At 33.7% G+C, this 25785-nt stretch overlaps 1 protein-coding gene across 2 annotated transcripts in view; it reads left to right on the top strand.

Annotated features, from left to right (window-relative positions):
• The window catches only part of RNGTT (RNA guanylyltransferase and 5'-phosphatase), a 270915-nt gene that overhangs the window by 31297 nt on the left and 213833 nt on the right, over positions 1–25785 (top strand). For both annotated transcript variants that reach the window (XR_006733534.1, XM_045544004.1), the window contains exons 6-8: positions 1166–1406; positions 11073–11182; positions 12358–12459. Coding sequence is in view for 1 of the 2 variants with exons in the window: in XM_045544004.1 (XP_045399960.1) it covers positions 1166–1406; positions 11073–11182; positions 12358–12459 (453 nt within the window). In the remaining variant the exon portion in view is untranslated. The remainder of the gene's footprint in view (positions 1–1165; positions 1407–11072; positions 11183–12357; positions 12460–25785) is intronic.

Raw genomic sequence — 25785 nt, 5'->3', positions numbered from 1 at the left:
TTCAGATTTCAGATTTTTTCCCCCTGGAATTTGGAATATACTTACCGGTTTAGCATCCGTAATCTGAAAATCCAAAATCTGAAATGCTCCAGTTACTATTTCCTTTGTGTGTCACGTTCATGCTCAAAAAGTTTTGGATTTTGGAACATTTTGGATTTTACATTTTTGAGTAGTTTTGTTTTTTTAATTTCATTTATTATTTTCATTCTATTCTCTCTACCCTAAGGGTTTTATATTTTTGGTTTAGGTATACTCAACCTGTAGTATCTTTTTTATAGCTGTTGAGTACTAGGAAAAGCTCACAATGCTATATGAAGGAAGTATTTTTGGGACAGAGCTACTCCACTTAAACCAGGCAGTATGTCTTTATTGAGCACTTGTTATTTGAGAAGTGTGTTTTTAGATCCTGAGAGATTAGACCCTTAGTTTCCTGACATTCCTAAGAGAATGCGATATTACTAACTGAATTTTCTTGTTGACTGATTGAAGGTCATTATTTGTTTATCTGTTTTGTTTTATTTTTTATGCATACCATGGAATACTAGAAGGTCATCATTTATGTTTACAAAGGCTTTCACACAGTTGATACTTTTTTGAATGTAATCAGCTGAAGTACACATCTGATTGTACATTCTCGAGTATGTATCTTCAGAGGTTCGCTATTGCCTATACTTTCTAGCTCTGGTTATTCAGATGCTCAACACAGTAACCCCAGGCTCCTATGTCTGACTCAGCCTATACTTAGCTTTTCTCTGATGACCTGTACTCCTAAGTGCCTGAGTCTGTTGGAAGTTCTTGTAAAACCAACGTGCTTTTACTTTTGTTCACATTGCTATTCACATTTCCCTGAATGCTGTTTTCCCTTACATTCAGAACTCAACCTTCAAGACTTTAAATTCTTCAGACACTACCGAGGTCTTTATTATACACTCATAGCAATTTACTTTTAGAGTTTAGGAATTTTCAGTGTACCTTATATTAAAACTGTTTCAGAATGAATTTGTGCCTTAATAGATTGAATGCCTTGAGGGTGAGGACTGTGACTTGTCCATTTTATAAACCTCTAGTATACTTTATATGGTGCCCTGAATAGAAGCAGTGAGTTTTGGTAAGTCTGCATAAATGTAGAATAGTGAGGACATTGCATGGTGTTTGTTTCCTGTAGTATTGAAGCAGCAGTTGCTACTTTTGCCCAAGCCAGACCACCAGGAATCTATAAGGGTGATTATTTGAAGGAACTTTTTCGTCGCTATGGTGATATAGAGGAAGCACCACCCCCACCTCTATTACCAGATTGGTGTTTTGAGGATGATGAAGATGAAGATGAGGATGAGGATGGAAAAAAGGAATCAGAACCCGGGTCAAGTGCTTCCTTTGGCAAAAGGAGAAAAGAAAGGTTAAAACTGGTAATGTTTAAAAATATTTTAATAGTCTTTATCTTCTTCTGCAAGCTTATTGAGATTTGTGAAAATGGAATGCTGGCCTTGTTTCTTTAGCTAAGTTTGTAAGGTTGTTTCATTTTGGCTATTTCTAAAGATTATTGATAGCTGTGAGTCTGTCTTTTCAAAGAGAAAAATTGCAGTTGTGTAAATTCATCCTGTTTTTGTATCTTATGTAAACCAAAGAACTTTTAGATTGAGAATTTAGTATTTCTTTACAAAATATTATGAGATTCCAACTAAGTATCTAGTGAGAATGTTTACTAATGCTTTATAAAATTGTCACACATTTCAGATGTGACTATATATATAAATGACTTTGTATATGAATTCTTCTCCTCCTCACCATGGGTGGTGTTTTCATATTTCCTATAAAATTAAACTGAGAATACGCTCACTTTGTCTCTAGCTAACATTTATTAATCTTATCTAGAAATAAAAGACGTAACTAAGAATATTAGGAGCTCTCTCCCTGGAGGATAGGGCAACCTGAGAGGAAAAGTAGTGTTCGTACCTGTACATACATGAGTATATAGGTTTAGGCCAAAGGGGAAAGTTAGGGAAAGCGTGGAGATAATTAAGAGTTAACAAAGTTAGTAATTAAGGTGCGTTATATATTATGGTTGGACAGTAAACACTACAACTCATTTATTAATAGACAGTGGTTCACAGGCAAGAAAGAAAATGCCTTTTTTTTTGTTTATGTAAATCATAACAGTTATTTTGTTTTTTTAAAAAAGTCCCTTGTTTGAAAAACATTGTTTTAATTGTATTTACACATTTTAAACTTCAAGCGTATAAGGCCATTGAAAAGTATAAATTGCTTTGAAGCATAGAAATAACTTTAAAAGTAGTTTATTCTCTTAGTATAACTTATTATTTCCTGAATTAGATATCTGAAATTACTGAATCACATACTTAGAAAAATAGCAATTATACTCGTAGGAAAGTTGAATAAATAGCATAGCATAAAATATAGATGAGTACTCTCATGTCATTTTTATAGGGGAATTCAGCTATGCTTTTTAAAAGTAACATTAATCATGAGGATATGCTTACATGTGTTTTGAATTATAATTCATCTTATAAAAGAGTTTAAAACAAAGAGTTATTAATTTGGCAAATGGGATAAAGTTTTCAGTTTTGTTTTTTTTTTGCCAGTGGAAAGTGTCTTAAAAATGACATCTGTTTTATATTAATATTATCAAGTACCAATAAGTTTCTATAGTTGCACATGAGCTCCAGCAACAGCATTAAGAGGAAAAATAGCCAAGATGGACATGTTTCTTTAGGGAAAGTAAATATGACGTTTAAAAGAAAATTCCAAACTTAGTTTATTCTGTTTTATTTTATCAGTTCCTAAAAGGAGTGTTTTAAAAATTCCCCATTTTCATGAAGCTAAGGATATCCTTTTGAAGCTAAAAAAGGAAAAAAAATTCCCACTCTGATTATGGATTTACCTATTTCTCCTTATAGTTCTGTTAGGTTTTGTTTTTATATTTTGAGGTGGTATTATTTGATGCACATAAATGTGTATAAAAGATTGTTTTATCTTTACAGTATCTTTTACTATTGTAAAATATCTGATGTTAGTATGGTTGTACAAGATTTCTTTTGGATAGTGTTTACATGAAATATTTTTTATCCTTTTACATTCAACCTTTATTTATCCTTTTTTAATGTGTATATCTTACAAACATCATGTTGCTGTGTTTTATTTATCCAGTCAACAGGTTTTACTTTTATTAGATTATTTAGTCTGTATACATTTCATGCACTGATAACATTGGATTTAATCTTACTATTTTTTAGTCCCACATGTGGTATGTTTCTTCCTATTATCTTTTCTTACCTTCTTTGTGGTTGTTTTCATTACTCTATTACTCCACTCATTGCTTGTTAGTTATACATTCCTTTACTATTCTTTTAGTAGTTACCCGAGATTTTAGTATACATCTTTGAGGCTGTTAGTACTTTTACCACTTTTTAGATAATGTAAGAATCTTAGAACCTTTGATACCATTTACCTCTTTCTGTCTTTTTTAGTATTGTGTATTTTAACTCTCTATATATTTTAAACCCTATAAGACATTTTTATACATTAATATTAGTTACATATACATATATACTCTTTCTGTGCTCTTCATTCTTTCACATATTTTTGTGGTTCTGTTTTGGATAGTTTTCCTTCTAACTGAAGAGCTCTTTTTAGTATTTCTTTAATGTGGATCTGCTGTGACACATTCTCTTAGTATTTGTGTGACAATATCTTTTTGACATAATTTTGAATAGAGTTTCTTCTGAGCATAGAAATCTGGATGCTTGGCAGTTATTTTTTTCCCAGCAGTTTGAAGATACCATTCCACAGTACATTTCTGTTGACAAGTCAGCTGTGTTGTTGCTTTTTTGAAGGCACTTTCTTTGTTTTTGATTTTCAACATTTTCATCATGATGTTTCTGCATGTGGTTTTCTTATATTTATTCCGCATGGTGTTTGCAGGGATTCTTAAATCTGTGGCTAGATTTTTTTTTTTTATTAGTTTTAGACAATTTTTAGCCATTATCTTTTCAAATATTGTTTCAGATCCATTCTTTTCTTCTCTTTCTGGGACTCTACTTAACCCAGTACCAATAGATCTTTCTTTTTCTTCTTTCGAATAATCTCTTATGTTTTTTTCTGTATTCCATCTTTTTATTTCTTCATTTTTTAGTTTGAATATTTTCTTCTTACCTATCTTTGAGTTTACTAATTTCATTGTTAACTTTGTCTAAGCTGCCTTTTTTTTTTTTTTTGAGACAGAGCAGGACTGTCGTCATAGAGTGCAGTGGTGTCATCATAACTCACTGCAATCTGGAACTCCTAAGACTCAAGCTATCCTCCTGCCTCAGTCTCCTCAGTAGCTGGGATTACAGGCACGTGCCACAACACTCAGCTCATTTTTCTGTTTTTAGTAGAGATGGGCTCTTGCTCTTGCTCAGGCTGGTCTCCAACTCCTGAGCTCAAGCAATCCTCCTGCCATGGCCTCCCAGAGTGCTAGGATTACAGGTGTGAGGTACCTTGCCTGGCCTAAGTTGCTTTTAAATTTACACATGGAGTACTTAATTTTAGTTATTTTACTTTCATTTCTGGAATTCCCATTTGATTTTTTCTAATGGTTTCAGTTCATTGATGGAATTCTTCATTTTGTCATTTAAGTTTTTGAACATATTAATGCCAGTTTTTACAAAGCCTGTGTCAAATAAATAATATGTAGGTCTCCTGTAGATCTTTTTTGGTTTTTCTTAGACCCTTTTGAGTTCTAGTCAGTTGTAGTTTTTAAAAATTTTTTTTGAATATTTGGGTAGTTTTGATTGAATATTAGATACTACTTATGAAAAACTGTGGAAATAATTTGAGACTCTGATCATGTTATTTTCTTTCAGAGAGGATTTGCTTTTGCTCCTACTTTTACTTTAGCAGCAGAACATTTTACTGAGGATTGAATTGTTTAGAAGCTAGGCTTTAGTTTTGGGGGACTGGACTATTTTGGTTCACTCTTATTCCTGGACTGTAGCCTTTTGGGGATCCTAACTGAAAGATTGGAGACTTAAACAGGACTCCTTCTCCTTGGTGACCTGTAACTCCAGTTTTTGTTTCCCATTCCTATTATATTGCTAAAAGCTCTGTTCAATTTCTTAGCCTCTCAGCTACCATTTTTGAAACAGTGCGTCTAGAGGAAAATCCTAGAGGGGAAAAGCTGTACCAGATGTCTTGCTCACCTCTCTGGGCTTCCCTTCGCTCTGAATTTTTGGCCCTTCAAGTCCTTACTGCCTTTCTAATTCTCTGAGGTCTTCAACTGGGTACCAAAATTCCAGGATACCAGAAAGAAAGCATTTGTTTAGCGCAAACTGTATTTGTACAAATAATCTAGGTATGGTGAACCACCCTTATCAGTTGACTGAGAACACTCAAAGTCAGGTTCCCAGATGCCCTACAGGGGTGAACCTTGCAAACAATCTTGTTAACTCTTTTCTGCACGCTAGTATAGACTATTTGTTTAAGTGGCTTTGTTGTGATCAAAAAGGGGGAGAAAGGGTAATTGATGAAGACATAGTTAGAAAAGGCTTTTTAGTATGGGATAAACTCAAGTATATTTATTAGTTGTGGTTAAGGAGCTAGTGATTTCAATGAAGATGAAAGTAAAGGTTGGGAATAAATGATAAAATCTCTGAGGAAATGAAAGGGACTGGAAGTCAAGTGCAGTTTGTGTAATAGGTCTTCAACAACAGGAGGGAAATATTCTCTGCACTGAGGATGCAACTGAGATTGTGATTTTTGCTTGGTAAGTTTCAGCTGCCTGTGTGTGGGAGTTTGGAAGATTAAGGGTAGGTTGGTTGAAGCTTGGGGATATTTAGTATGGTTGTGATGAAGGAGAAGAAGATAAGGGGTACTGATGATATCAGGGGAAAAAATTGAGGTAATCAGCCAAAGGTTCTAGGCTCATAGGAGTGAGGTCAGGATGGCAGAGGGGGGCTGTTAAACTGGGAAAGGGAGGAATGAAGGGATTGTTAATCTTAGTGAGATTGAAAAGTGGGCATGGTGAGAGTAAAAGAGTTAAGCTGTCTAATGTAAGAATGAAAGAGTGGCATGTTGGTTTTAGAATGCTGTGGGCACTCAATGTGAGTTGAATTGGATCAAAAGATATTAATAGTATGGTAGTATGTCTGGAATGATGATGGTATGGTCATGGAGCAGGTTGTTCAAGTTGGGCAAAGATGAGGGTCATTGAAAATGAAATTACTGAACCATGAAGCCTAGGTTGTTGGATGGGTCATGTTATCTCAATGGATGTTGATGTTACCAGTATAATGATAGAAGTTAGAATGGTGAGAAAGACTAACTGCTTTTGGTGAATGTGGGGCAATATCCTTCAATGCACAAAGGATAGAGGGTTATATTAGTTTAGACTCTCTGGCTGTAAGTAGCAGAAACTAACTCAAACTTACTTAAATGTTAAGAGGACTTTATCATGAGTAAGTTGGTGAAACTCAAACACAGGAATATAGCCATATTTCAGGACGATACTGGAGCTTGGACCTGGAATGTTACCTAGAACATAGTTTCTGCTATTCTTAGTTTCTCTTCTCTGCTTTCCTCCCTTTTTTTGTATTAGTCTTCTCACTGTCACTGGTTCTTCTGATTCCTCATTTTCTCAGGAGATTATATGTGTTCCAGAGCTTCTAAGCTAACTTCTTATAATTTTAGCTATATGCAGAAACTAACTGCCTGTCTCTGAATCCCAATTCCAAATTACCAAGCGACTGAATATGCTGGATTCAGGTTGAGTTAGGGGTTCACTCATGCCCTCATCAACTTTGGCTGGACTGGGATGTTATCTTATACTGTCACGTAACATGGCTGTTAGGCCCCATCTTTGTGGATGGGGAGGGCAGCTCTTAAAGAGAGTTGTTGTGCTATCAACCACAGTGGCACAGTGGATGTCGGCTTTACCACAGCTATGTGGTGTAGCTGAATGGAGTTAGTCTAAATGGAATAGGGGCTTTTGAAAGAGATTAGGAAAGCAGTGAGGATGTGGCATAGTTTACACCACTTCCATGGGACTTGGGCAATGGGAGAATAAGTAGCTTTAAGAGAGAAGTGGTCTCCCTGGGGAGAGCTAGCTTTTAGTTTAGACACAAGGTGTGAGGTATTCAAGAAAAAGGTTGAGGTTATAGGGGAAAGTTATTTATAAAAAAGGGATGCCAGGGTTTTGTTGGACTCTTTGGGAAGGTGATTATTGGTAAGATGAACCAAGGAAAAGGGACATTAAAGCAATGAGGACAAAACCATCAGAGAGGAAAGGTGACCATAGAGTTGAATTATGAGTGATGTCAACAGTAGTTGACATGGTTGACAGGGATGAGAAGTGCAGATGTAATTAATTATCAAATTCACGTTTGGGAAAGCTTTCATTTTCCTTTTATTTCTCTCTGAGGTTGAAGATAGTTAACAGAGACAATCTCAGAGTGATTAATTCTTTTGTAGCTCACATCTCTTCACATAGTGAGGTTATTTTAGCTTGAGACTTTATTTGTTAAATAGAGTCCTCTTCTCCTGACACTCATATTGATGTAACTATGATTTGAAGTAATGGACTCCTTGTAGTGAATTCAGATAGTTTTCTTTGGGTTCACAACAGTGGTGCATGTCCTGTGCTTGGCCCCTCACTTTTCTAAGACTAAGACACCTTCTTTATTCATCTTTTGAGCATATGCCATTACTGAGTTGGAAGAGTATGACTTATAGGGATGTTGCTTGCTCCTTTCATATCTGAGATCATTTTTTTGAATAAAACCATTAATGTATTTTCCTCATTACGAAAATGTGCTTATTACACATACATACTTGTATACGTTCTTTCTTTACACAGACACAGACCCATAGCTCTCTCACATATGAATTGACCCTATCTTCTGAATTAATTTCCTAAATTTGCTTTTAAAGGATCACTCATTCCTTTTTGACCTGTTTGTAATAGCCATACAATGCTTAATATTAAGGCTGGTAGACTCTGCTAATGAAATATGCTTGTTCCATTTTAAGCATACATTATATTTTCACTTTTGATTTTTTTTATTCCCACAGAGATAATTTGTTGACAAGTGAAAATAAATGTCAGTGATTTTAAATCTCAATTATAGTCTGGTCGGAAATAGTTCCAGACCTATACATTGCTATTTATAAATTAGAATTAATGATCTTTCTTGGAGTTACCACATAATTTTGAGTAATAAAAATGAATATTTTGTCAGAGGAAACTATTGTAATGACATTAAGCAGCAAATTATGTTAACCTTAAGTTACCAAATATTATTTGTGTGTAAAGTACATCATACACAATGTCTTTACTGAACTTATTTCTACCTTTCTTTTTACTTAATATTTATTGCAAAAGAAAATAGGGGAAGCTATAGAAAGTAAAGAAGTTGATGCATGGTAGGAAAGATTAAGGAAGATGAAAAAGAAATGGATGACAGACATTTACTACCTGATTGGGGTTATCTTTGGAAGGCAGCTCTATGCTCACCACTATACCACCAACGCCGACTGGGGTTATCTTTTATAACCAAACTCAATAGTTGTTAAATCTGTACTGATGCTCAATATTTCTTAGCTCTGTTAACTTAAAAATATTTAACTTGTTCAACTGCATAGAAATATTATTTAGGCCGGGCGCGGTGGCTCACGCCTGTAATCCTAGCACTCTGGGAGGCCGAGGCGGGTGGATCTCTCGAGGTCAGGAGTTCGAGACCAGCCTGAGCAAGAGTGAGACCCCGTCTCTACTAAAAATAGAAAGAAATTATCTGTCCAACTAAAAATATATATACAAAAAAAAAAAATCAGCCGGGCATGGTGGCTCATGTCTGTAGTCCCAGCTACTCGGGAGGCTGAGGCAGTAGGATCGCTTAAGCCCAGGAGTCTGAGGTTGCTGTGAGCTAGGCTGATGCCACGGCACTCACTCTAGCCCGGGCAAGAAAGTGAGACTCTGTCTCAAAAAAAAAAAAAAAGAAATATTATTTAAATATTCCTTTGATAATACTGTAGGAAAGCACTTGGTTGAAAGTTGTTCAGATTTTCTATGTGTTAGTCCTTTTATTATTTAAAAAAAGAAATAATATTTGTGTTTTTAGGACTAACTTATGCTAATTTGGCCTTCACCTTTATTTTACCCATTCAGAAATTATCATATATTTCTTAACTTTGCTTAGGAAATACATATTCATAAATGAAGGTAGATACTTTCTTCATTTAAAACTTAAAATCTCTAATGCTGTTAATTCTTTCAGAATAAAGATGCTGAATATTGTATTCTTTTAGTGTTCTCTTTTTAATTAGCATATATAAGATATGATTTTATAAGAATATTGAAGTTATCCAAGTATTCTCAATGACTAAATATGTTATAAACCTCATCTACCTGGTTAAGCTTTCCTTTAAAAATACTCTTTTCTTTAGTTACTATACTTAATGATAGAAATGGTTTTAAAACAGAAATTTCATTGGCTAGTAAAGAGAGGTAATGGTATCATAGTAGAGGGATGGTACTCTTTGATCCTTTGGCTCATGAAATCCCTAAATTATGGTCATTTAAGGAAAACAAAGTAGCAGATAGATTAGGTGACTATAAAAAGTGATTCTGGCCGGGCGTGGTGGCTCATGCCTGTAATCCTAGCACTCTGGGAGGGCAAGACGGGCAGATTGCTCAAGGTCAGGAGTTTGAGACCAGCCTGAGCAAGAGTGAGACCCCGTCTCTACTAAAAATAGAAAGAAATTAGCTGGACAACTAAAAATATATACAGAAAAAATTAGCCGGGCATGGTGGCACATGCCTGTAGTCCCTGCTACTCGGGAGACTGAGGCAGGAGGATTGCTTGAGCCCAGGAGTTTGAGGTTGCTGTGAGTGAGGCTGACGCCACGGCACTCTAGCCTGGGCAACAGAGTGAAACTCTGTTTCAGGATAAAAAGAAAAAGAAAGAAGTGATTCTGAATCAGGAGCAAAGAGTAGAACCACTGTCTGCTGGAAGGATACAGTATTCTTCTAGATGTGTGACAGGATGTATGTGAAGTAAATATTAAGTGTTCTGTTTTGCCCTTCCCAAGTGGCTCCAGTTGCCAAGTCTTTGCCAGAGGTTGATCATTGTAGTTTGTAGACCATATTTTTTATTCCCTAATTACATTGACAGCTAGAGATGTTTTACAGATTTTTCTTTCTTTTTTTTTTTTTATTATTACTCAGGGTCCGTCTCTACAGATTTTTCTTGAGACTGATGCCAGCCCTTTTATGGATCTGAAAGTAATTGTATAGCATAACTCTAGACTATTTTTTTAGTTTTTAAAATTTCTAGAAGTTTTCCTCATTTGTTTGGTCTATAAATTCTCCATCTGCTTCTCTTCTCTGTGATATTTAAAAAATATGCTTGCTACAAAATATGGTAAGATACTTTATGTAGTTCTGAGTTAAAAATTTTAGATTAAAAAAATCAATGATGAGTAATACTTTTATGTTGATCCCATGACTGTGGCTTAGCCACTTTTCCTACTGTTGTAACTCTTATTCTAGTTTACAAAGGCATGCATTTTGGGTGTTTATCTCCTTAGGATCCATACTCCACCCATAATGACACAACTCCTTCTCCCCTCCCCCCATTGGTCAGTAGTATAATATAGGCCTGTGTTCAGATTCTTTCTTTTACTGCTTGAGTAAATACATAAAGTTTTTATGCTAAATAAATCTAATACAATCTATTTTTCATTGTTGTAAGGATTAAGGAGAGAAGTTTTATAAAATACCAGATACTCTGCTTGGCTCTCAGTAAATGGTAGATAAATTATTACTGTTGTGATTACTGAGAAGTGCCTGTAGAGTGTCTTTGACATAGACACTGGGCCATGTATATTGAAAATATATGCTGGTTTAAGGGAAACAGTGTACAATCCCAGGCGTGTTTCTAGAGCTGCTTGTAGCAGACCATTTCTGTTACATATATTGACTTGCTCAGATTTGTGAAAATAAACTCATTTATCTCTTAGTCTCTTCTTTGTAAATTTGAATTCTAATATAAAAATATTTTTCTTTTTCTTTTTTTTTAAAGGGTGCTATTTTCTTGGAAGGTGTAACTGTTAAAGGTGTAACTCAAGTAACTACTCAACCAAAGTTAGGAGAGGTACAGCAGAAGTGTCATCAGTTCTGTGGCTGGGAAGGGTAATAAATATTTTAAAGTTTTAAATAAAACTTTTTCTTACTCTGCAACACTTAAAATTGATTAAACACTGACATAGCTTTTTTGCTCCTTGAAGTTAGTATGTTTACAGAGAGTACCTAAAAAGATGTCAGATATTTTTCAAGACAATCAGTACAGTAAACAGTCAAATCAAAATTAGATGACTCACACGTCTTCCTAAAGTAATAGAAAATTACTGTTGTCACTAGTATTTGTTTAGTGTCTTTGACTGTATTGCTGCTGATTAATGTTTGGGCTGGTCTAATCAATTTTTTAAGGGAGAAGAGGTGAAACTTGAGTGTGCCTCATTTTCCAGTTTTCTGTAATCAGAAGCCTGGGGAAATCAGCCTTAAAGATACTCTGCTCACTACAGTGACTTGAAAATATTTATCAGAAATTCATGGGAGAGGGTTCAGGAGAGAGTTCATTGCTGTTATCTGTTGTTCTCAGGTCTTGGTCTGTGGTCATTTCAACAGATCATTGGTATCTGTGGCAGAAAATTGTAATACAGCTTGGCACAAGGAAACAGTATTATTAATTGTTAAAAATTCATAATATAAATGCCTCATATAAATAAATTTTATTACTAGTACCTAAATATCAGATAAATTAGCTAGAAATAATTTTAATTAAAACATGAAAATAAGGAAGAAATTATATTGGTTTTAGTGTTGTATTAATCCCTTGCCATTATACCTTAATCTTGACCCACGTTTCTCCTGTTTGTCACTTTTGGGCATCTTTTGAGCAGAAAATTCCAACCCTGCAGAATTATGTCAAGTTGGAAGTGTCATGATGGAGAAATATGGGGTCTAGAATAATGTAAGGTCATTAAGCCAAGATTTAAACCCCTTGAAGTAAAAGACTTATACCTGCTTTACTATTAAGATCATATATACTAGTATTTTAAAATTAGCCCAATAATTATGCTATATCAGTAGCAATTTAGAACTCTGTTAACTTGCATTCTAAAATGTCAAGAAAATGATAAAGTTTTATTAGCATTCTTGTGAAAGCTGATATTATTCTTGTTGACATTCATCTCATGATAGCGAGAACATTGTGGTAAATGTGTGATTCATTTGAGAGTGGTTTAAGACATGTCTTGCTTTTTATGGATACCAGCCATGATAGTAATAAAATGTTCTTCTTTAAGGTCTGGATTCCCTGGAGCACAGCCTGTTTCTATGGACAAACAAAATATTAAACTTTTAGAGCAGAAGCCATATAAAGTAAGCTGGAAAGCAGATGGTACTCGGTAAGTTAGAATTCTAAAAAAGATATACAAATAACCCTAATGCTTGAAGAATATTGCTTTGTTGTTAGGGAAAGTTTGCACTCTTGGGAGTGTGAATTTCTGATTTCAACAGCAAAATAAACATATTTCAAAAAATAGTATAGTTTTTGTTTTGCTAGTATTCTAGGCTATGAAGTACAGTTCCCTCTCATTCTGCTAAATTTTTGATTTTAGAGTTCTATTAGTTTTACATAAATCTATACTGAATGTTAAGTTTGAAAGCATTTTCTCTTAATGTGGTTTTTGATATGTCTGCTGCCCACTGTCTTGTCCTTAATGGATATTGGGCATGTCTAAAGTTAATAGGTAAGTTGTCAATTTATAATCTAAAGATGACCAACTGCCCCTGGTACATTCTATATTTTATGCCTTTGAATAGTTTCCCTTTTTCTCTTAATCCTTGCTAATACTTTTTTAAGTTTTATATATTTTTACAGTGGTTTTATTCTTACAACAAAGCTTTAACTTCAAATTTTATATTCCTAAGTTTTAAAATATTCATTAATATACGTTTTATGTATCGTTAATAACATTTCACTTTTTCTTTCTCTTTTGTGATCCATATTTTTTGTATTGATTATAGTTTTGCTACATGTATTTATTCATTCAGTAAGTATTATAATAGTTGGAATAATTATTTTAACAGATATTAATATAGAAGTCCTATTAACTTTTTCATAATAAAATGTTTTAGAATAATTATAAGTACATACATATGTATATATATTAGTTTTTTAACTTATTTTGAAGATGACATAGGTTACATTTAATTTTATAAGAAGTTGTTGAATGCCAGAGTGGCAGTTATACCCTTTGTGTCTTGCTATCTTCATCTACATTTAAGTTGTGGTTACGTTGAAAGATTCATATGGAGACATGAAGTGGGACAGATACAACTTGATATAATCTATAATGATTATATTTCAATATAATATACTTTATAGATTATTTTATTAAATTTGATTTTTATTTGGGAATATGTAAAATATTTTCTTTCATTTTAATTGTTTTCATTTTTTGGAAACAATCTTTCTTTCCCTTTAGCATTTTCTAGCTTTTCTGGGTGTTTCTTAGGTAAGACAGGTTCATTTAACAAAGTTCAGAAAATAGCATAAATAAAAAGAATAAAAATGAGAAATATTATCACCTAGAGATAATCACTACCATAATTGTAGTATTGACCTTTTTCTTTGGGTTATATAGCAGTTATTGTTTTTAATATTAATGCTTGGTATACTAATTCAAATTGTTAAATAATAAGTATGTTTTACAATATATGTTCATTTGTTCATATTATTTTGAATTTACTTAAAAAATGAACTAGGTTTAAAATTAGTTTTAATACGTGACACAAAATTCAAACAGTATAGAAATAAAATGAAAACGTTGCCCTCCTTGTATGCTTGTAGGAGTTATACAAAGGTGGATATAGTTATAGAAGCAGATATAGATAATTTGGATCATTTACCTCTTCTGTACTCCCTCCCTGTGGCTATGTGTTTTTGAAGGGTAAGTGAAAATTAGCATCACTGCTTATTTTCAGAGTGTTAAAATTATATTTATTTATTTATTTTTTTTGAGACAGAGTCTCGCTCTGTTGCCCGGGCTAGAGTGAGTGCTGTGGCGTCAGCCTAGCTCACAGCAACCTCAAACTCCTGGGCTTAAGTGATCCTACTGCCTCAGCCTCCCGAGTAGCTGGGACTACGGGCATGTGCCACCATGACTGGCTAATTTTTTCTATATATATTTTTAGTTGTCCAGATAATTTTTTTATTTCTATTTTTTAGTAGAGACGGGGTCTTGCTCAGGCTGGTCTTGAACTCCTGACCTCGAGCCATCCACCCGCCTCGGCCTCCCAGAGGGCTAGGATTACAGGCGTGAGCCACTGCGCCCGGCCGTTAAAATTATATTTATTAAATTTTTTGTATTAGACTAATTTCTGAATCTATTAAATTGGTAGTAAGGATTAGCAGATATTAAGGATGTTGTTGAAACATATATTATTAATATTAAAAGATACATAACAATGTCTTAACAGGTGGGTTTATTACTCACCTCTTTGAGTAGAGAGAGAATGGAAAAGATGAGGATTAAGGTGCCTCCCTCTAGGCTTTACACTACAAAATGGCCTGGGGATTTGGGGTTGCAGCATAGATTTAACTCCTGATGATTTTTCGTATTTTAGATGCTCTTTACTTTCTACATTGCCTTCTTCACAATATCATGGTAAATCTGGAGCAAAATAATAAAGCCTGCAAAATTTGTCACTTTTTTCTGCCATCTTGCTTTTATGTTCCCTCCTTTGCAGTTGTATACCCCTTTCTCTGTGTCTCAGTACTGTCAGACCCCTAGATGATTGGCTAAAGTAGTTTGAGCTAATATGTTTTTGATTGATAATGGAAATATCTCATTCTCTTAGAACACCACGCTCCACCAAAAACAAAAGGAAAATTCTTGAGTATTTATTGAATATGTACTCTGTTTTAGGATGCATTATTCTGGGAGGAAAAAAATATATACAAGGAGTTTTCTGGACCAGTGCAAAAATCTCTCTTTTGCACAGTAGAATTCAAGTCCAATAGCAAGGGAGAAGAATTTTCTGTGACTTTCAGAGTGAAAAGATCCTGAGAGGGCAGTAGAATGCTCTTGGAGGCTCTGAAATCCGAATAGCTGATTAATAGCCATGAACCCTAGACTCCATCGTCTTTAAAGCCATGTCAAGATAGAATGTGGGATCTCTTTTTACTTTTCCTTATTCCAAAATTTAGTGGCCATTTGTTGTATCTAATAACAATATTTAGATCCAAGGATCTCTGAAATTGAGTGTAATACGAGATCTGGGTATAGTTAGCAATAAAAGATATTGCTTAGAAATTTTGTATGAGCTGACCAAGGCCTGGAAGTAACAGTGAGTAGAGTGGTAATTTTGAAAAGATTCTAAAACATTGTAGAATAAGGAATATTTTCTAAATGTAAAGCCAAATAATATAGAAATACAGAGGTTTTCAAAAAACGAACCAGTAAGAAATTTATATTAGTTATAGTAGGTGAATTGATAGACATTGAGCTGCTGCAGTCTCAGAAACCAGTGAAATCGAAGGTTGTTTGATAGAAGAGTTGTTTCTTGTATTTCAGTAAAATCATACTTTTTAAAAATAAGATGTCTTTAGTTTTGTAGCTCTGACTACTTTTGGTTGCATTTTTTAATCGCTAGGACTTTGATTAAAATTTATCTTTTCATTTAGAATTATGTCAGACTTACAATAACATCCCAAAAATAGGATAAGGAATTTCTATGTGTCCTTTAACCAAATTCTCCAAATGTTAACATCTTATATAACTACAGTACAATGATCAAAATCAAGAAATTAACATTGATGTAGACATTATCAAACTATTGACCTTATTCAAATTTCACCAGAAGTTTTAATCATGTCCTATGTCTGGTCCAGTATCCAATCCAGAATTATGTTTCATTAGGTTGTCCTGTCTCTTGCTTTCCTTTTTTCTGAAGCAATTCTTTATACTTTCTTTTATGACTTTGACATTTTTGAATAGCACTGGCCAGTTATTTTGTGCCTTGTCTCTCAAATAAAGTTTGTTTGCTTCCTCTTGATTCTGATTATGCATTTTGGCAAGAACACCACAGAGGTAATATTCTGTGTGTCATTTCAAAAGGCAGATAATACTGAATTGTCCCATTATTGGTGATGTTATTATAATTTTGATCTCTTGGTTAAGTTGGTGTCTGCCAGATTTGTCCATGATAAAGTTATTATTTTCCCCTTTGTACTTAATAAGAATGTTGTGGGGGAGATACTCTGGAGGCTATGTAGATATCCTGTTTCTTATACTTTTTCCTATTAATTATAACATTCATTGATGATTCTTACCTGAAACAGGTATCATTGCAATGTTTGCTAAGTGTTATAGAATAGTGGAATTCAACTGTAAGGAAGGACCAGGATTTCACATGTGAGCCACTGTGCCTGGCCTCCTTTTGTCTTGAATACTCTCACTTTATTCTTTTCATGGCTCTTTCCAGGAGGGGAGAATTAGTTCTACTTGGGTAAATGCAATACCAGAAGTGATATAAGACTACTGCAGTTACAGTTGGAATTGAACAGTTTTGTAATTGTGGAATACTTCTTTTTCACAGATATGCTGGGAAAAGATAATTGGAACTTTATAGTAGAACTTCTCTGTGTGCTTAGTTTATTAGCAGAATTTGTAATGCAATAAAAAGAAATTGTCAGTCTTCAAAATAAATTAATTCAACATCCACTGAAAATGGTGAAGACTTAGAGTTATATAAAAATTTTAGAATTGATTTCCTCACATTTTATTTTAATTCTTCCTGCTGAGAGATTAAATATGATAAATTTAATTTCAGCTGTTTCTGAATCATCTAGGTAAAAACCAAATTATTATTTTTTATTACTACTGTCATAATGCAAATAGTAAAGTAAAACATAACTCAGACTGTGCTTGACATAGGAAAAATGTAAACTATAGGAATAACCTGTAGTAGACCAACAAAAGCGTTGTAATGAATTGATAATCACAATGACAGCAAGCTTCATAAGGGCTAGGACTTTTGTCTTTTTACCACTGTGTCCCTAGTGCTTAAAATAGTGCCTACAAATAGTGTTGGTAGGCACTCAACAACTATTTTTTTGTATTGACTAGTCAGTAAAAAGCTGTTAATGTCTTCACATTATAGAGGGAAACATTTGTGGTGGTTATGCAATTCTTGAGATTAAAAAAAATCACAATTTTATGTCACATTTAATTTTTGAACAAAAATATAAACCATTTAGCAAAATAAAAAATGCATATTTCAAGGAAAATGTTAAACTAGGGAAGAATTTAAAGCTAGATAGACTTGAGAAAGTACTTCTTTCATTTGGATTTATATAGGGTAGGGATGATCTGTTACCTTTAATTGTTGTAAAAGCATTAAATGAAGTAATTAGATTAAAGCAATTAGCATACCATACACACTCAGTAATAGCTACTGATTTGTGTGTGTGTGTGTGTGTGTGAGTGTGTATCTTCTGGTTTATACATTTATATAACACACATATATAAGCATACCCCCCTTCAAGAACTGAATATACAAAGTAAACGTGGGACTGGCTTTATAAGGAAAATTATTGTAGGAATTAAAAAAAATCCACTTAGGCATTTATGGAAATGTAATTTATATTCAGCTTTTTATAATACATTTGTTTAAATAAGTGAGATACATTTGCATAATGCTTCTTAGAGGGAATTATAGACAGATTCATTCTCTTTTATCCTGGCCTGGGAATCCCCTTCTTTCATTCATCCAGAATTTATATTGAAAACTCATAACCTCTAGGGCTCTGTGTTAGGTGCTGCATGGATCAGGACTAATTAAGCAGAATTCCTAGCTTTAAGTTTTGTCTCGAATCCAAACTTTTTCTGTAAAGGGTATGATAGTAAATATTTCAGGCTTTGTGGGTCATATGGTCTCTGTCTCAGCTACTCAACTACTACTGTAGCACAAAAGTAGGATGGCCCACTGCTCTGACATAAACAAATGACCAGTGGCTGTCTTTCAAAAAAAACCTTATTTACAAAGCAGCAGGCCACATTTGGCCCTTAGACCATAGTTTGCTAACCCATAATTGAATTTGTCCTTAAAAGACAATCTTTACATCTCAAATGTTCTTTCCTTTCTTTATAAGAAAGTATAAAAAGTGAGCTTTCCTATTAAGATAGGAAAACAAAATTAAAATATTTTGTTTTAGAATTTGCTTCATTAAATTTTAATTTCTAAAATGTTTTTCTTCCCATTAATTGTAAGTTATTGCAAAGCCATTGGTACTTTGACAAGATTTTTTATGTAATGTACTAAACGTAGACATTTGAAAGGCAAATTAGGCATTTTTTCTCATGAAAATCAGGTCCCATACTTTTGTTATAACAGGGTGCTCAATGTATGGTCATGCTATGTATGTCCTGACAAATGTACTTAGTGATTTGTGACTAGTGCTGCTGTAATGGTTTTTAATACAGAACAGTGCAATTATCCCAGGTGGTTAGTAGCTTGTTTGGATCCCTTGATATGATATGTATCCCATTAATAATGATGGTAGCAGATATTTATTCTAATGACTAGAGCTGAATGTTCAGACAGGAATAGTGTGGATAAGATAATGAGACACTAGACTAGAAAAATGTTATATTCTGAGAGGAATATTAAAGAGGTTCACAGATGTCTCTGGAATAATTTTAAGTGAACTATAAACAAAAAGCAAACTATATTTTATGCTATTTAGGAACAGAATGAGTCAGATTATGATCAACTAAGTATTGTGTATACTACTTTCATTTAGATTTGTTCACTTAGCTATTTTTCCAGTTCCACTTGAGGGAAGAGATCAGACTGAATATAAATTTCTATTTAGCTCTATTTTTATTTTGACAGTAAAGCAAATAGTTCCTTATGATATATAACATAAGAACTTAAGATTAAATAGATACTGGTATTAAATAAGAATTTCTCTTCTGTTTTATTTAATAAATATTAATTATAGCCATGATATCATAGCTAATATTTAGAGACTCAGTAGTAAATAAATTATACCTGGAAAGGACTTTTAATTTTTGAATTGTCCTGGGGAGACTTAGAATTTTTGTGGAGGTGTCTGAGGGACCAGAATCCGGAAAAGTAACATATTTGCTTCAAATCATACAAGTGGATGGTGGCAAAATCGGCACTATAACTCTGGTCTTCCATTCTCTAGAAATTTTTCTTCTTTGTTTTATATCCTGGTACTTGGGCTTTTAAAATTAGATTTATGGTAGTTTTTTCCTCATTATACCAGAAATTATACTAATTGTGTTAATCTTAGGATTTAGTAAATGTTGAGTATCATACAACTGGGGATAACTAAAACCCTTACAGAGAATGTAGACCAAATTACATCATATAATGATTTCAGCCCTATTTTTTATAGTAGGTTCATCAGAACTATCGTGAGGGATCTAGGCCAGTTTTCTTCCAACTGGGAGGGACACAGTAAAACTATGGCTTTTGTGTTTCCTTTTTTATCATGGGAGAGGAAGACTAACAGAGTGATAGAGGTCAATTGGAAACACATTACTGGTCTGAAGCTCTAGTTGATGATATCTGGTGGTAAATTGGTTTAAAAAAGTCACAGAACTCATTTGACTCCCTGCTCAACCTTGACTCTTACTTGGAGCTGCATTATATGAAGTGGATAAAAGTACTGCTTTGGTTGTTGCACATTGCAGGAAAGCTTGTGGAGTTGTATTCTGGGGTGGCCTCTGAGGTTACCATGGAACTTTTTAGGGCGGCAATTCCCAAACACCAGTTACATTACCGTCATAGAAAGCTTTTATTATAAAAAAACAATTCGGGGATTCAAAATCAGTAGGCCTGGGTTGGTTCTAATAATATGCCTTTTTGAAAACTACCCTAATTCATTCTGGTTTTTGGCCTAGTTTGGGAGCCACTGCCCTTAGTGTCTCATAGAACACAGTTTAAAAATCAGTGACTAATCCAGAGTAGTATTTAGCCAGCCATTGAGTTAAGAATAGGTCCATGAATTGATTTAAGGAGACTCATATAAAATGCTTAATATAGTGCTCAGTAAATGTTAGTTGGCTAAGTGTGGCAGCTCATGCCTCTAATCCTAGCACTTTGAGGAGGCCCAGGCGGGATTGCTTGAGGAGTTTGAGACTAGCTTGAGCAAGAGTGAGACCCTGGCTCTACATTGGCTAGAAAAAGTAGCTGGGCACGGTGGTAAACGCCTGTAGTCCCACCTATGTGGGAGAATCACTTGAGCCTAGGAGTTTGAGGTTGCAGTGAGCTATGATCTTGCCACTGCACTCTAAGCTGGGCAACAGAGCAAGACTGAGTCTCAAAAAAAAAAAAAAAAAATTATAGCTGAAGACTCCTTTGAAAAGCATTATTACATGGGAACCAACATTGGGTTTCCCACAGTTTATGCAGAATTCTCTTAGGGTTTGGTATAGTTATTTTACAAGAAAAAAAGTAGGTAAAAGCAAAATAATCTAATACTTACTCCAAATCTTTGGAATACACATTGGCTAGTCACGTCTTTATGATTTACTAGTCATAAAAGATAAAAGGTCTTTTTTAAAATGTTTATTTCCTCATTGGTACTTATTAAGCGAGTTTACATATACAGATTTAAAATGCAAATCTAAGCATGCTTTCTTGAAGATGCATCATAAGCTGTTTCCTTTCAGTGAATGGAGAAGAGTTTTAACAAAAGAAATACCTTTGAAGGCAACACTGAGAGCCCGTTATTACAACATGTTTCTGTCTGCATTGGTACTTACTATGACAGGTTTACATATACAGCTTTAAAAGACAAATCTAAGTGTGCTTTAAATAGTTTCTTTAATTAAATCCTAAATATGAGCATTGCTATTAATTAAGATACTGTCTTTGTAATGGTATGTAAAAATAAAAATCAACTGAATTTATTACCTATTACGAAAATCTGGCTAGAAAACTCTTAGAGCTGAGCAGATACAGGTAAAACTTGTGTTGCAAACATAGGTGGAACCCTAAGTTAGAATTTTCAGTTGTCCATATTTTAGGGGTAGCAAACATGAAGCTTTGAAAGACTAAGACAAATTCTTTTTTTGTTGCTATTTCTTTTTTATTATTCTATCATTTTTCTCTGTATCTTTTTTTTGTTAATATTTCTAAACTTTTTTTCCAAAATAGGGCTAGGCTACTGGACCCAAATATATGGGAAACAGAGAATAAAAAGATTGAATTTGTCTTTTTGTTCATTCATATAGCTAACAAATATTAGATATTTATGGGACATTTACTGTATGCCAGAAATTATGCTAGTTATGCTTCACTTAGCTGGTAATTAGAACTAAACTGTATAATAATGGCTGTTTTGTATTCTGCTTTTTATCTTAACAAGAACATTTTGTATTACTATAACATTTAAAAAATAATTGCTACCAAGATAAAATAGTTTATTCTCTATTATTGAGGCATTTAAACTCTTTGCAGTTTTTTTGTTGCTATAAATAACTATTAATCTTCTTATATCCATCTTTGTATAGATTATGATAAAAACATTATTAGTTAGATAAAGAGTATGGAAACATTTAAAGTCTTTGATAGATCTTGCCAAAGCTTGTAGTGATAAATTCCTAACACCATTGCTCAAGAATACCCATTTCACTGCATCCTTGGCAATTTTAGGTAGTTTTGTTTATAGTAAGTAATAATGTAGCCAAGTTGACATTGGAAAATGAATTTTTTTGTAAAAAAATTAACTTTATTTATGTAAATGTACATAAAATTAAAGGAGCCTGAGCAACATAGTAAGACCTTGTCTCTACAAAATATAGAAAAATTAGCTGGGTATGGTGGCACATACCTGTAATCCCAGCTACTTGGGAGGCCAGAGCCGGAGGATCTCTTGAGCCCAGGAGTTTGAGATTGTAGTGAGCTATGATGATGGCACTGTCTTCTAGTCAGGGCAACAGAGTTGGACCCTGTCTTAAAAAAAACCCAGAACCAAAATTGAAGGAGAATGAAAAATTTTTATTGCTTTAATTAGCATTTTTTGAAATACCAGTGTGGTTGTACAAGTTTATTATGTGTTTTGGCTATAGCAAGTTATAGGTAACACTTGTTGAAAACTTACCGGATATTAGGCATTGTACTGAGTACTTTACACAGAAAATCTTATTCAGTGCTCGCAACTATATAAGGTAGAGTTGTGAATAAGTAACTTTTGGTCACACAGTTACTGTGAGTAATAGGACTTGGATTTGAATGCAGGTGGTCTAGTTCTAGAGCCCACAATCTTTACTACTATATTGCGTTATAAATGTTTTGTTTATTTTTCCTATGTTGCCAGGTGATGTCCTCATTACTTTTCAATGTGTCTTTAATTATTGAAACTGTTTTATTCTGTTTTTTTTTTTTTTGAGACAGGGTATATAGCTCTATTGCCTGGGCTAGAGTGCAGTGGTGTCATAGTTCACTGCAGCCTCAAACTCCTGCACTTAAGTGATCCTCCCAACTCAGCCGCCTTAGTAGTTAGGACTACAGGCACTCACTACCATGCCCAGCTAATTTTTAATTTTTTTTTGTAGAGACAGAGTCTTGCTATGTTGCCCAGGGTGGTCTCGACCTCCTGGCCTCAAGCAATCCTCCCACCTTGGCCTCCCAAAATGCTGGGATTACAGGCATGATCCACTGTATCAGGCTTGTTTTATTATTATAGATGACATTTTCTATCTTAAGATACATTTATTCTGATAATATCTTTTTATAAAACATTAAAAAGAGAAATTAAAAGCTCTCCCTATGAGAACTTTTATCCCAGCTCTTGAGATAATCAATGTTAAGAGTTGGATGTTTGGTTTCTCCAGATATTATGCCTTCATCTTCCTATGTGCTATCTTCTTTCCTTACTTTGTGATCCTTTTTATAAATGGGATATGATACATACTGTTCTATTATAAATAAGCTATAGAAAAACTTTCTTTTCTTTCGGATTGCATTGTGATGATAACTGGAATTGCTTTGCTCCTTTCACTTAGTGAGAGAACCAGTATCTTTGCAGATATAATATTTATTGTTTTAATACATAACTATTAAGCTGCTCTAAGCTTTAGAAGTTCTCAAAGAGGATGCAGAACACTACAGGAAAACAAAATACAATTCCTGCCCTTAGTAGCTTTAAGATATAGTAAAACTATGTATAGTAACAGACAACTAAATAAGGAGAGGTACCAAAGAGCTACTAAGGAGCATTACTTGATATTCCATCTGAATTATGACTGCTCATTTTGATTTTAGGAATATAATATTGGGTATTCATAGAAGGATTTTTAAATTTGATAGTAGAGTAAATAAGAGATATAACCACATTTGATATTTAGTATTGAATGGTGCTACCAAGCGAATTGAAGGACATTTGCCCCTAACCCACCTCAGCTGTGGTGCTTTATCTGCTGGATGAGATGTTAACTGGATTTTTGTACTTATTGTTTCATGATTCCATGATAGTTTCTTAAGAACTGATTATTTGCTTACATGCTTTAGTCCATTATGTGTGATTATAGAAATGGAAAATAATGGATTTGATAAAAAAGGACAAAAAGCCCTGATCATCTTCGTGAATCAGTGAAAAATTATTTGAAAGAATTATAGTTGATTTTTCTAGAATGCATGCTTTATACAAAAGAAAATTGAAAGCAATCAGCCATGTCAGGGACAAATATAAAACAAAACAGCACCTTTGGGATAGTTCTTTTGATCTTCTAAAGATTGTTTTATAAAAGTCAAAATGTTTTTCACATTTTTCTGCTTTTGTTATATTTAGTGCTGCCCAGACCACTTTAAGTGGCTTTTAAATTTTATTCCAGATACAGATAAATCTGTGGAATGGATGAGGCATTACTCTTGGATGGAAGACCGCTTAAAAGAATGCTGTATTTTATATATTTAATTTGTGTGGCTATGAAGTTCTGAAAAGCATAACCTGTAACTTTAATGGTAATTAGTGCAAAGGAATGTATCATTTGATTTTACGTTTTGAAGTCTGATAAAGACACTATACCTTCTCATTATGAATAGGGCTACTTAATCTAAAAATAACTAATAAAAAACCAAGAGAGGCTTCTTATATATAGAACTGGTAGATTAATGAGATTTGTTTACTAGGATTGGAATTAATTACCTGGTCTGTGCTATGATTAATAAGTTTGCAGTATCCTGTTATTTTGGAAACTTTTCGAATCCTTTAATTGGGTCAAGGCCAGTCCTTATTAAACTTATTCCATTAATAGTAGTTGTAATTTTTCTAACATGGACTTGATAAGCATTTCAGTAAAAATTTCTTTTTTTGTCTTGTGGTTCTGGTCTTATAATAATGAAGAAATGTTAGTGTCTTTAAAAATACTTTTCCCCATTATAAAAGTAATTTGTATTCATTGTAGAAAATTTAGAAAATGTGCCAGGTGCAGTGGCTCATGCCTGAATCCTAGCACTCCATAAGGATTTCCTGAGGTCAGGAGTTTGAGACTAGCCTGAATAAGAGTGAGACCCTGTCTCTACTAAAAATAGAAAAAATTAACTGGGTGTGGTGGTACGCACCTGTAGTCTCAGCTACCCTGGAGGCTGCGGCAGGAGGATCACTTGAACCCCAGAGTTTTAGGTTGCTGTGAGCTAGGCTGACACCCTGGCACTGTAGCTGGGTGACAGATTTAATCTCTGATTTCACCAGTTAGAGATGGTTGCTGCTTACATTTTGGTGTGTATACGTTTAGACTTTCCTCTCTGGCTACATATATTATTTTTTTAGTTAAATGAATATGTATTAATTGCATAATTTTTTAATGTCTATTATATGCCAAGTACCATTCTAGATATTGGAAATTACAGCGGTCCCTGTTGTAATGGAACTTCTATTAGGTTAAATATGTTTTCTGCATACTGTTTAGTATATTTGATTTGTAGTTTAGTAATCTGCTATTTTGACTTAATGCATCCTAAATATTTTTCTACTTCATTAAATATTTTTCTGTTAGATGATTAAATGTAAAATTATTACCTTGTCAAGATAATACTTATTTGTAGTTAAACTAATCAAATAATACTGGAAAGGTTATAATTGAGGAGACACTAGAATCCATCCTTATCCTTTCCTCTCCGTCGGTCCTGCTCTCTCAAGGAAACCACTTTTAATTATTTTTATTCTTTATGATTATTCTCAAATCTCTAAATGATATGTTTATATCACTGTCTATTAATCAACTTTAGATGAGTTCCTGCTGATGTAGCTCATCAAATTCTCTGTGCCCACCTTTCCCTCCTTTTATTTTCCCATCATGGTTATACTTTTTAATGTTAGAGTTCTTCATTGATCATGCTCGTATATTTAGTTTTCCCTTTCTTGGTCCAATAATCCCTGTAGACTGCTTCTTGACTCTTTATCTTATATGTTGAAGACCCCTGTCTTCCATCCACCTCTCAAATTATATCAGCTCTCACTTTAATATTGTCAACATTGCATTTACATGCTGTTTGGTAAACACAGTTTTTTTGGTTTATATTCTGTGGTTGAATTTAAATGATGAAAATACTTACAAGATTTTTTTCACTGGAACTATTGTTTAGATTGGTAGAAAGGATTAGATTTCTTTATTATGGCATAAAAAGATAAATCACTCTAATATTTCAAACATATAGGCATTTAATGCATAGAGTAGGTTATGAAG

This window comes from Lemur catta, chromosome 2 (genome assembly GCF_020740605.2).
Source record: "Lemur catta isolate mLemCat1 chromosome 2, mLemCat1.pri, whole genome shotgun sequence".
In the NCBI taxonomy this organism is placed as follows: Eukaryota; Metazoa; Chordata; class Mammalia; order Primates; family Lemuridae; genus Lemur; species Lemur catta.
This window is presented reverse-complemented; position numbering and strand designations above follow the sequence as displayed.